Source organism: Lepus europaeus, chromosome 6 (assembly GCF_033115175.1).
Source record: "Lepus europaeus isolate LE1 chromosome 6, mLepTim1.pri, whole genome shotgun sequence".
NCBI lineage: Eukaryota > Metazoa > Chordata > Mammalia > Lagomorpha > Leporidae > Lepus > Lepus europaeus.
In genome coordinates, this window is record NC_084832.1 from 71,694,541 (window position 1) to 71,707,293 (window position 12,753).

General features: G+C 42.1%; 1 protein-coding gene across 1 annotated transcript in view; it reads left to right on the forward strand.

The window, feature by feature from the left end:
* The window catches only part of DCLK1 (doublecortin like kinase 1), a 393,955-nt gene that overhangs the window by 324,134 nt on the left and 57,068 nt on the right, over positions 1 to 12,753 (forward strand). Inside the window, exons 8-10 of the mRNA XM_062194372.1 lie at positions 808 to 916; positions 9,120 to 9,177; positions 9,658 to 9,777. Of these exons, the coding sequence (XP_062050356.1) occupies positions 808 to 916; positions 9,120 to 9,177; positions 9,658 to 9,777 (287 nt within the window). The remainder of the gene's footprint in view (positions 1 to 807; positions 917 to 9,119; positions 9,178 to 9,657; positions 9,778 to 12,753) is intronic.

Consider the following 12,753-nt stretch of genomic DNA (forward strand, 5'->3'; position numbering starts at 1 on the left):
AACATCTGCTGCGCAGGTTGCTGGTGAGAACATTTGTCTAAAATCTGCTCATTGATACTGGGGAGGGGTGGCAATCAGTGCTTGGTGCACAAGAAATTTTACGGAGATCTCCATTTCAGGATGTAGTAAAGCTAAGTGTCCACACAGCAGGCATTTTTCATGCTTGGACAGTGTCAGGCAGCCTACAGTCCCTTACAAACTGCATTTGCCCCCTTGCTCCATACAAAGGAATGCCATTTCTCTGTACTCAGCGGTTATTAGTAAATGCTATTGATCAAATTGCCATGAAGTGAAAAAGAGCAGCATTTCCTCCTCAAAAATCCCCACTGCAACAGACAACATAAGGAGCTTTTGTGTGAAGACACTTCAAAAAGTTCGTGGAAAATTGGAATTAAGATACATTGATTTTTGGCACAAAATCTTTTGAAATCCATGCAAACAAGGGGTTTTCAAAAGGTTCGTGGGAAATGCATATTATGAAAAATCTATAAATGGGTTTCAAACTATTTTTGCACCAAAATAAACTTATCTTTTAATTCTGTTTTCCACAAACTTTCTGAAATTCCATTGTAGTGGTGGAGGTGGAGTCCATACGTTTCCTTTTAGTTTACCATTTGTCATAGTAAATAAAAACTGTTGAGTATATACAATGTCAGCAAGGCTTGAGGGGGGTTGCCTTACTGTACTGAAATGACATATTGATTCTGAATCGTTTCCAGTTAATTAGATGACACTTCTAAATGTCTCCTTTGTGCAACATCTGTGTTCCCTTTTCTACCAATAAAAGTGTACTAATGATTCTTTCAGAAGTGTTGGACGAGGGTTTCCAGATTCCAGCCACAATAACAGAACGATATAAAGTTGGAAGGACAATAGGAGATGGGAATTTTGCTGTTGTCAAAGAATGTGTAGAAAGGTGAGAAAGATGTCATTTGCATCGAACTTTAAAGGAAACATTTGGCATTGTGTTTTCCAAGATCATGTCTGTATTTACAATCTGAGGCACATGTGGAATAAGTTAAAATCTCAACCCCAGATGCAAAAAAAAAAAAAAAGTCTAAAAAGTTTCGAACAAAAAGGAAACCCTATCTAACAACAGATTTGAAAAATGTAGTGATTTCTGGGGCTGATCTATAAATTTAAGACTTTGATTTTTTTTTAATGTTCTCAGGGAAACTTTGCTAGCTTTTTCAGGTAAGTCTATTTTTTTAAGTTATATTGAATAGTCTTATATTGAGTAGAGACATATTTTTAAAACATCAGAACATCTCTGTACAAAGTTTATATCTCTAATGTGTAATAATATAAAATTTAATAGAACAATAATCTTAAAAGTCTTTAAAATGTATACAGGGAGGACTTCAAAAAGTTTGTGGAAAATAGAATTGGAAGATAAGTTTATTTTAATACCCAAAACCATAGTTTTTTCACAGTACACATTTTTCATGAACTTGTTGAAAACCTTCATATGTATGGTTTTCAAACTTTTTTGCACCAAAATAAATTTATCTTTTAGTTCCATTTTCCCTGAAATTTTTGAAATTCCCTCATATGTGTTGATCCCTAAAAAGTGGTATTTAACACAAAAATGTATTCAAATGAATGAACCAGGTACTCTGTGTGACAAAAGGAAGGGGTTAGAGGGAAGGGTTCATCCTTCGGTTCACAGTACCTAACCAAGGACAGTAGTTAGTGGCCATTACACGGAGGATTGACCTCTAATACAGTCACAGCCCAGACTAAGGCAGCCTCAAGCCCTCACTCAGTGTCCGATTTGAATTTGTTTTCTGACGGTCGCTTCCTTTTTTTTTTTTTTAAGATTTATTTTTATTTATTTGAAAGACAGAGTTACAGAAAGAGGTAGAGACAGAGAAAGAGGTCTTTCATCCACTAGTTCACTCCCCAGATGGCTGCAACGGCCAGAGCTGTGCAGATCCGAAACCAGGAGCCAGGAGCTTCTTCTGGTCTCCTACGCAGGGGCCCAAGGACCTGAGCCATCTTCCACCACTTTCCCAGGCCATAGCAGAGAGCTGGATCAGAAGAGCAGCAGCTGGGACTAGAACCAGCGCCCATATGGAATGCCGGCATTTCAGGCCAAGACTTTAACCCGCTGTGCCATAGCACAGGCCTGGTCGCTTGCTTTAAAGGACCTGTTCAGCCACCAGTATCTTCTTGGAGCTCGGTGGCAGAGTATTAAAAAGGCACAGGGAACTTGCTCATTCCTTGAAAGAGTGCATCCTCTGGGCCCAGGGTGGACATCCTTCCCTGTTATCTTTCCTGCTCCTGGTGGGCCTCACTGCCCAGAAGTTCCTCAGCACCCTACGAGGGTCACATGCCCCCGCTCCACTCTTGTACTCAAAGAGAATGTCTTGGACCAGGAGGGAGACAAGAAAGCTTTAGCCTGAAGATCCAGACCTGTTCTTCCCCAAGGGCTTCTATGCCATATTAGAGCTGTAAGTCTATACAGGGCCTGAAATATCGTGAGGGCTCTTTGTTTGGTCAAGACGCACTTATGTGTTCCCTTACTGCTTGCCTGTCTTTGGAAGATGCTTTACCAGCAAACTATCTTAGTGCAATGGATCTCCAACTTTGCCCCATCAAAATATACTAGTTGGGCCAGGATATTCCCAACAGTGATAGCAACCCACTATAGCAGCTGCTGCCCATGAGTTAAAAAGTGCTTAGCAAGGCATGCATCAGAGCCAGCCCCAAAACCCATGCTTCTAACCACTCTAGGCCACTGCTGTTAATAAAAAGTCTTTCACACAACTTTGGCTTAGCTGACCTGAAATTGCAGGAATCACACCTATACAAATAGGACACAAATTAAGATGGGAAACCCATTCCTAAGGTAATGGATGAAGATGTATAAAAACATGCATGTGTGTTTATATAATTTTACATTTAATTGATACATTCACTGATAGTAAATCCAACCCCTTTAAGCTTTATTTCCAGTGTAGCAGGAAATCCATTGTGAGCAGATTGCCAGGTCCTTGCACCATGGGTACCTGGTTATTTGCCAGTGTTCATCATCTGTTAAGTCTGACACAGTGGCCATGTGCTACGTCTCCCGGTTGATGCACAGATCAGGATGGTGTCTCAGTTCAGCACCACTAGCCTTCTTATGTTAGAAACGTCTCATTTCTCTGTACAGAATTAATTTCTTTCTTTCTAACTTGGATTGCATTCATGTTGTGTGAGTTCACATCTTGGGTCTTACCATATGAAACTTCAGAGTCTAAACACCATATTACTCAAAAAATGTTGGTATTCAGCTCCTGCTGAATGAGGACATATGGCATGTGCCCTCTCTCCCTGGAGGTATCACAAAACATTCTTTTAATATTTTCCAGAGGTCCAAGAAAATAGAAGCGAGTTAAGCATGTTGTCAATGGCACACATTGCTTCTGGGTACATTCTGCCATATTTTAAAAAATGAATATGTATTAACAAGGGCAAGAATGTTCTTCCCCTGTTAATAATATGCTGTCATGGGCAAGATTTTTCCACAGTGATCACAGTAACGGCATGACGTTCTGTGGGCCTGTGCCAGAGTATTCTTTGGTAGTGCAGTATGCCACTAGCCATTTCTGCCTGTGCCCCAGGAGAGATTTCTTGAGTGGCTCCTAGGACATGTAAAGGAAGTTGGTGCACTGTGACTTCAGCAGAAAGAGACATGCCCTATTTTGAAGTTTTGTAGAGCATCTGGGAGGTGTCCAAGAGTTGCAAAGTGCGAATGAGGAGTCAGAGTGTGAGGAGAGGGCTGGCTGTGTGGTGCATGTCCTCTCTAACCTTCCTGGCTCCATGTGAACTAATTGCTCCACACACCAAGGCTTCAAGTGAATGATGTGGTCATTAGTAGGGATGGTGCCCTAGAAGACTCTCAAGTCTCCTTCCTACCTGCACTGGATATGTTTTAGGGGATGTGAGCGCCCGAGCTATATTAAAATCCTCCATGCTGGTGCATGCCCCACCCCATCCTCTACCTAGAAGCAGGAAGAAGCACAACAAAACCTCTGGCTCTAGCAATGCACGTATTCAGGCTCAGCCCCCTGGACAAGCTGAGACTACAATTCTCAGGCTCTCAGGAACTGTGCACCTAGCAGAAGTTGAAGGTGTTTCCTTCAGAGCTGGGACAAGGAAGCATGAGTCAGGGTGAAGAATCTCGTGGCTAGCTGACGGTTGTTCTCCCTTCTGTGCTTTCTGAGGGTCCTGCTTCCACGGGGCCCTTGATCCAGTTCAAAATGTAGTTCCAGTCCAGAGATATCGGACAAGGCCCGGAAGGTCTCAGTTCTCTGCTGTTAATGGTTACTTCCCATAGGAGAGGCCGAGGTCAGGTTTTATTATCAGGGGGTGCTGTTTACTAAGCCCTGTTTGTTGAAGGGTAGTCTTCTGGTCACTGCACAGTCTTCCACCATCTCCTGAGGTTTCCACACCTTGACCAACATGTAGAGCACCTGCTGGTTTGGGTCCACTCAGGACACCTCTGGTGCTCCGCAAAGAGACAGGGCACAGCCTTGCGCTTACAACTTTAGCCATGAACAAGGGATTGCTGTGAAATTCAATAAACACTATGGTAGAGCAACACTAGAGAAACTTTCTTTTTTTTCCTTTCCACGTAGTGTTTTTCAAAACTGTGAAAACGTAATCAATAGTTGCAAGAAAAACCCCATTTGCTAAGAGCACTCTTATCTCTGCAAGCCATTCCTCGTTGGAGCAGCATTCTACTCTGTTCCCTAGATGAGGAGTCTCAGTGTACAGAAGACAGGCCTGGGTTGGGAATTACTATGGTAAACAAGATAGCTTTCTTTAAGCCATAGTTAGCACACATGTAAAAAGTTAGGTTCACTTCAAGTTTGTAAAATTTAGAAATGTCTTGCTAGTAGCTCCAGTGTTAACCTTGGGTCACTCTTAGTAAGAAGATAACCTTAGAAATTGATTTTTTTTAAAGATTTATTCATTTACTTGAAAGTCATAGTTACACAGAGAGAGAAGGAGAGGCACAGGGAGAGAGAGACAGAGACAGAGACAGAGGTCTTCCATCCTCTGGTTCACTCCACAGTTGGCCATAACAGCCAGAGCAAGGAGCTCCTAAGCAAGGAGCCAGGAGCTTCCTCCAGGCCTCCCACATGGGTGCAGGGGCCCAAGGACTTGGGCTATCCTCCACTGCTATCCCAGGCCATAGCAGAGAGCTGGATCAGAAGTAGAGCAGAGGGGACTCAAACTGGTGCCCATAAGGGATGCCTACACTGCAGGCTGTGGCTTTACCCACTACGCTACAGTGCCAGCCCCACAATTGATTTCTTGTAGACAAAGAGAAGACAGAGTTTTCTGTTGCTGCTGCATAGAGGGGCCTATAAAAGGTCAAGTATGTAATCTGGGGCAACAATCAGTTGGGCTTCTTTTCACCAGCAATCCAGTTGTCTAGAATTCTTCCCAATACACCAAACTGTATACCCCTTGAAGACCAGGGCCAGGTGCTAATGACCCCTGAGTCCACCAGAGGCCTGTGCTGTCTCTGCTCACTGAATAGCTCCCCAGACTCAGCAGTCTTCAGAGTTTGCCGTATGTAGGGAGGCAAATACATTATTTAAGGTTTTATTTCTTGCCAACTGTTTTCACTTAGAGCAAGCACTTACGTTTTTATTCTTATGGTGTACATTTAGTCCTAACACCTGTTTTCAGGCTCGTTTTCCAGACTAGCTACTTTCCCATAAACATGCACTTCTAGTAATTAAGGATTTTATTATATGACTTTATAGTTCTGCCCTCAAGGAATCAAGAAAGAAAAGTTGCAATGTTAATTTCGGTGATCCTCTGCGGGACGGATTGTCTAGTGTAAAATATGGATGCACTTAATGCAGTGTTTAGAGGTTTTGTGAAGGGTTCTGCAGGGAAGCTGCAAAGCTCTTCTTCTTGCTGGACCCAGAGCCACCCTAGTGGCCCTGCTGGCTCTCAGCTTCCCAGCACCCTCCTCTGTCCCCCTCAGGACAGAGACTGCTTGCTCAGCCTCCTGGAGCCACCAAGCCACCTGCCCTCTGGGGATTCTGCCTTTGTCTGGCTAAAGAGGACCCTTCCTGAGACCCATATAAAGCCCTTTAATTGGAGTAATTTAATATCACTCATTGCAGGGAAACAAGGACCAAATGGCAAATGTGGGGAAGCACAAAGCTGAAAAACGCCGTCTTTTCTTCCCCCACACGACCCCATCATGCATGCCCTTGGTGGACGTGGCAGGGGAAAAGGCCAGCTTTTCATTGTGAACCTCACAAGCTCCATGCTCACTCTCAGGCCCTGGCTGGGATGGCCGACAAGGATGGAAGCAGTCAGTGCAGTAGTTGGGATTTCCCTGCCATCGAATGAAACATTTTCACCAAAGAGGAAATCGCTCAGCCGTTCCAATCTGAGATTTGCTTTATCATAATTTCTGAGTGATTCATGAAAGGTGGACTCCAGAAACCCTTCAACTTTTAGTTTTCCTCTTGATTAAGTGTTTTCAAACTTGCAAACAGACCCAGTGGAAGCCTTTTAAGAGAGTACATAAAAGGATTCTGTGGTCATATAGAATACACGCTTTTTAGTGGGAGGAATTCCTTTGTATGTAATTTTACTTTCTCATTTATGATTGCTGGCTCATTCTTATTTAAAAAAAAATATTTGGCAGCGGGTGGGGAGGAGGGGACAGGAGAGGTATCTCCTATCCACTGATTCACTCCCCAGATCCCCACAATAATTAGGACTAGGCCAGGATCTGGGACATTAGCCCAGGTCTCCCATTTGAGTGGCAGGGACCAAACTACTTAAACCCCAACCTGCTGCTTCCCCGGGTCTATGTTAGCTGGAAACTGGAGTGGGAAATCAAACCCAGGTACTTTGATATAGAATGCAGGCATCTTAACCACTAAGCCAGATGCCTGTCTTATTTTTAATTTTTAATGGTGACTATTTTATTTTACCTCTTACCAGAGAGCTTTTTTCTTCACCTCTCCCTGACTGCCTTGCTGATGGCCTGGTGTTTACATGAAATATCTGGCCCTCAAGCCCTATGTTTAGCCAAGGGCTGGTGCATGTGTTCCTCCAGCATGGTCTCAGTGCCCAGCCAGGGCAGATGTTTTGCTGAAGGGATCCTTAGGCTGCTAAGCCAGTTTCCTCATGGAGTGAAGCCAATCTGTATTCCTTGGACCATGGAGTGGAAGGTTTCACCTTTGCCTATCCAAACCCTAAAACCTCTATCTGAGAATAGGGCTTCAAGGTAGTTATCTTATTCTGATTTCATGTGCCAGATATTATCATAGCAACTTAATGTTTGTGGAGTAAGTGAGTAACATGCAGGGACCAGGATGTGTAGGGAGAGGCATTTTTAGAAGGGAAAGACATGAATAGTTTCTAAATTGCTCTTGAAGCACATTTTGAATACCTACGTTGTCAGCTTGTTTATAGGCAAATCATTTTCTTGCTCTGATATATAACTAGGCATTTCTGTTTAATTCACCATACTGAATATTTCAAAACCTTAATTTAAAATTATATTCTTAATCAACTTTATTCCTGAGGTATTCATTATTTGAATCTATAAAAAATTAGGTTTTATTTATATGTTAAAAAAAAACAAGGTTTCTTGGTTTTGCACCAAAAATTAAAGGGCCATATTTGTGAAGTAAGGGTTTCTTATGTTTACTAAATATGCACTATGACATCCCACAATGCTATTATTGTACACTACAGATTCTTAGAAACATTAACACAAGGCAGAAAGCTATCTGAAGGTAATAATATGCCCAAACTCTCCCTCCTATAGCCAAATCAAAGAAAGGGCAGGGAGTGCCTGGGTTATTTGGGAAGTAGGGACCCCCCCAAAGAACTGAAAGTCTTTATTTTAATGCTGTCATGTGGCTTTGGGAAAGTGGATTTATTTTAATTATCACTTCCATATTTTTTATGAAATGAGATAGCTATAAAAGTCTCAAGGGATCTCAGGAAGCTCAGAAAATGATTTTATGCCTTTCTGTAAATCTTGAACATATGCAGAAACTTCAGAAAGTTCATGGGAAATGGAATTAAAAGGTAAGTTCATTTTGGTACAAAAAAATTTGAAATCCATCATACAAGAGTGCTTGCAAAAGTTCATGGAAAATGCATATTATAAGAAAAAACTGTTTTTGGATTCCAAAATTGTTCAGGAACAAAATAAACATGTTTTAATTCCATTTTTCCACATCTTTTTTTAAAAATATTTATTTTGTTTATTTCTAAGGCAGAGTGACAGCAAGGAAAGACAGGGAGAGACAGAGAGCTTCCATCTACTGTTTCATTCTACAAATGGCCACAACAGCCAGGGCCAGTTCAGGCCAAAGCCGGAAACCTGGAACTTTATCAAGGTCTCCCATATGGGTGGCAGGGACCCAAGTATTTAGGCCATCCTCTTCTGTCTTCCCACGCACATTAGCAGGGAGCTCTATTGGAAGCAGAGTAGATGGGAATCAAATGGGCACTCCCATATGAGATGCCAGAATTACATGTGGCAGCCTAACCCACTACACCACAATCCTGGCCCCTACACATATTTTTGGAAGCCCTTGCATATCATCCTTGGGTTCTCTCACAAAATTCACATGCAAGCTTTCACACTGAACCAAGATCCAAAGAGTGTATTCTGCTTCTTGGGACTTGAGAGTCTTCAACATGACCGTGAGAACCATTCAGATTACTGTCACAGACTGCCTTGGTGGGTGGAGAACACCAAGAGAGACTTGAGGAAAAAGAACAGAAACTGACACCTGCTTTATGTCCCTGCTGGGTCACTGCAGAGGGGAAGGAAGAGTGACGAGAAGGAGTTAAGCACAGTAGTAGCAACGGCAGTGTTTTCATTACAACTATGGATGGCGACACAGCTCAAGATTTCTCTGTGCAGCCACACTGGTTGTTCTTACACTTGGTCAACCCATAAAGTTTGCATATTTATTTGCTTAATAAAAAGGAAGGAAAAAAAAGGAGAATCTTTCACAAAATATTGATACCACAGTGAAATATATGTGGTGAAAAATTAATCTCTAACAAAATGACTCAGTATATCTGAAATCAAGTTTTGCTTATGTTCTAAATGTTTCTCTTTGCAGGTCTACTGCTAGGGAGTATGCTCTGAAAATTATCAAGAAAAGCAAATGTCGAGGCAAAGTATGTATAAACTTTATTCCTAAGAATTACAATGTTTGAGGGAGTAGAAAAAAGCCAAAAGTTCAGCTCCCAAGCAAACAGATTCACCCTAAGAGTTGCATTTTGGTGGAATATACTGTTGTATGCTGATTGGAATATAACTTTATAAATATTCCTGGAAAAAATTTTAGTTGAAATGATTGGATAGTATTTCTTTTTCTTTTCTTTGTTTGCTTAACTTTCTACCTTACTTTTGTGATCTGAGTTTCTTGCCATCCTTCCAGTCATAGTTGTTGTGACTGGTTCTGAATTTATAAGCATCATCTAAAGACCTTCAGCACCTTTAGCAATTCCAGGCCATCTGAATATTAGGACATGAGAAATCCTCATATTTTACCAAAATACACCTCCTTTAATCCTCGAAGAGTAAGGTGATAGTACGTGAGTCAGGTCCTTGTAAGTTTTGTGTATACTGAGTAAGATAATTTTTTCTTTGGACAGGAGCACATGATCCAGAATGAGGTGTCTATTTTGAGAAGAGTGAAGCACCCCAATATTGTCCTTCTGATTGAGGAGATGGATGTACCAACTGAACTGTACCTTGTCATGGAATTAGTAAAGGTGTGTATTTTGGAAAAGAAACAAAATCTCTATAAGGGATGATGCTTTCCTCTAATCTGGAGCCTTTTCCTCTGTAGTTAGGGTCTCACTTCTGTGTGTTGGTACAGTGAATTAGAATATTAACAGTGGAACTGGATGCAAGCATTCAAGTCCCAGCCTTGACCCTCCATAGCTCCATGACCTTAGGTAGACATCTCTGTGCCTTAGCACCCTCATATGTAAAATGAATACCCACTTAATAGTATTACTGTGGGGATGAAGAGGGATAGCTTCCAGCAGACTGATGACACAAAATGTTAGATACAAATATGGTTTTATTGTTGTTGTTACAGAAACTGTTCATTTTTCCATGAAGTGCATCCAAACTAGTTGCTCCATGAACTGCATCAATCATTTTTTAAAAACAAAATATACTATCTTTGGGTTACCAACATCATAGAAAAAGGACAGTCTGAATATTCATGTGAATAGTGGTGTAATCTCATCCTATCACACAAAAATTACATTTCCACTCTGAAAATGTAGAATACAGAAATAGCCAAGTGTTGATAGTGATTGAATGCAAGTGAAAGGTACTTCACTCATTCCCTCTTCTTCTATGCATTTGAAATTTTCAATAATCAGCAGTGCTTTTAAAAAATGGGTTGTTTCCATGATCCTGGTTGCCTTTTCTCAATGCTCTGCTGATCTACCGGAGTCACTGCAGTCATTTCCATGTTAGTTGTGAAGCTTTCAGCTAGCTGCATTACCTTCTGCATGGACTGTGTGCGTGGTCAGTAGGAGCCATGGCCTCCGGGGGCCATGTTTGAATTATACACCTGAGCCAGTGATTGTAGAATGCAGGGCTTTCTTTATTCAAGATTTAAGACCTGGAAACCATTAAATAAACTATTCTTCTACTATGTAGAAAAATGTTCATTCTGTGCTTTTTCAGCTTCGTGATTCAGAGTTGATTCACCTTAGACTGGGTGGCATTTATTTTCACTTAGTGATTCTTTATATTTATAGGTCAAGCCTGTTTGTTTTCTCCTTCAGGTTAGCACTTGTTTCTTGTGGCAGGTCCCCAGTGAAAGAAAGCAATTACTGCTATCTAATTACGTCCTGTTAGTTACACAAGTGACACCTAGTTGTTGTGTTTCCCTCCCTCATGTCTGAGGCTGAGGGAAGTAAAAATGTTAAACTATGCATTCCAATGAAGAAACATCAATTTCATTTGTTCAGAACATTTTCAAATTAGTATTTTATTGTCAAATTACCTTTTTACCAATTTTATAGATTATTCTTTCTTAAGGACCAAGGATAGCATTTTTACAATGACTTTCGTTTTTAAACCAACACCTACAAACCATCCCCATTACCCCTTTGTGTGCTGTCAAAACTTGATTAACCCTCTGTTATTATTGTTCTCCTGTTTGCTTTTCCAACCCATGTTGATCCCGAGTGCCTGGAGGCAGGGCCATCTCCTCCACAGGCCTGTCTGCTTCTTAACTCACCAGTGGTTTGTGCGTGCACCACTTTGGTGGGCGGAAGTGTCAAGTCCTAGTAGTTATATAATCTCAACGCTAATAACTCCTTCTTCAAGGCTTCCCGGCACACGTGTCTTGTTTGTCCTTGAGCTTCAAACATCCTTGGACTTAGAGTCTTCGAAGCATGGCCCTAGCTAAGTTTCTCAAAGGAGCATCGTGGGAGCCTTTGAAGTGCAGCTTGGGAAGCTCCTAGACCTGGCCTCAAAGCAGTTATGGGTCAGTCTAAATCCAGTACAATCTAGTGACGTAACTGAGGAATTGCAAAGCTTGCCTCTATGAGGAGGTCTTCAGAAAGATCATGGAATGTGTATTATGAAGAAAGCTCTGCATGGAATTCCAGATTTTTTGCCCTAAAATAAACCTAGTTTTTAATTCCATTTTTACATGAACTTTCTGAAGTACCCTCATAGAGACCTTTCCTGGCCTTGGTAGGATATTCTGGTGGATGAAAGAGAATTTACAGAGGCTGTGAAGAACAACAAGGACCTTACCATGATCACCTAAGTATACTGTTGCCGATCAGACTAAGATTACCCATAAGATGTGTTCTGAGCACTTGAGAATTTGTCTTTTATTTCTCATATTCAAATTTAATGTAGTTTCATCTCCAAAAATCAGCCACTATCAGTGGGGATGGGGGCGCCCCATGGCATTGATCCAGGGATGATAGGAGAAGAAGGTGGGATGGGGTGCAGAGAACAATGTGCTTGAGAAATGCCTTAAAGGCAGGATGGAGAGAATTTTTTGGCTGCTTTGTTGAGGATAAAAAAGAAAGGCAACAACAGGGTGCCTGGAGCCTACATGAAGAGAACAGTTGTGAAGTCTTTGCAAGGTGGCCATGGAGCCACAGTATCTACCTATTGTGGAGCTCCAGGGTGCTGTTCACAGAGACCATAGTGGAAGTCCTACCTCCCCAAGTGACCCAGTGACAATCTGCCAACCCCTGTATAGCAGTCTTGCCTTTGAAAGGAACTGGAAGTTGAGAGAGAAGGGGTTTGTTTTGAGAACAACTGTGTGTGTGTGTGTGCTTAGTTTGAAAACTACAGAGACTTGGTGACAGTGAGAGAAGCCTCCAGAGCAGAGATTGTCCTGACAGCAGACGTACCAGCTGGATAGTGAGATCTGGGAATCATCAGCCTCTGAGGGCTATATTTTGCTTTTGTTATTTTAAAAAGAAAAATTAAATCCCTTAGTCCGGCGCCGTGGCTTAACAGGCTAATCCTCCGCCTTGCGGCTCCGGCACACCGGGTTCTAGTCCTGGTCGGGGCGCTGGATTCTATCCCGGTTGCCCCTCTTCCAGGCCAGCTCTCTGCTATGGCCCTGGAAGGCAGTGGAGGATGGCCCAAGTCCTTGGGCCCTGCACCCGCATGGGAGACCAGGAGAAGCACCTGGCTCCTGGCTTCGGATCAGCGCGATGTGCTGGCTGCAGCGGCCATTGGAGGGTGAACCA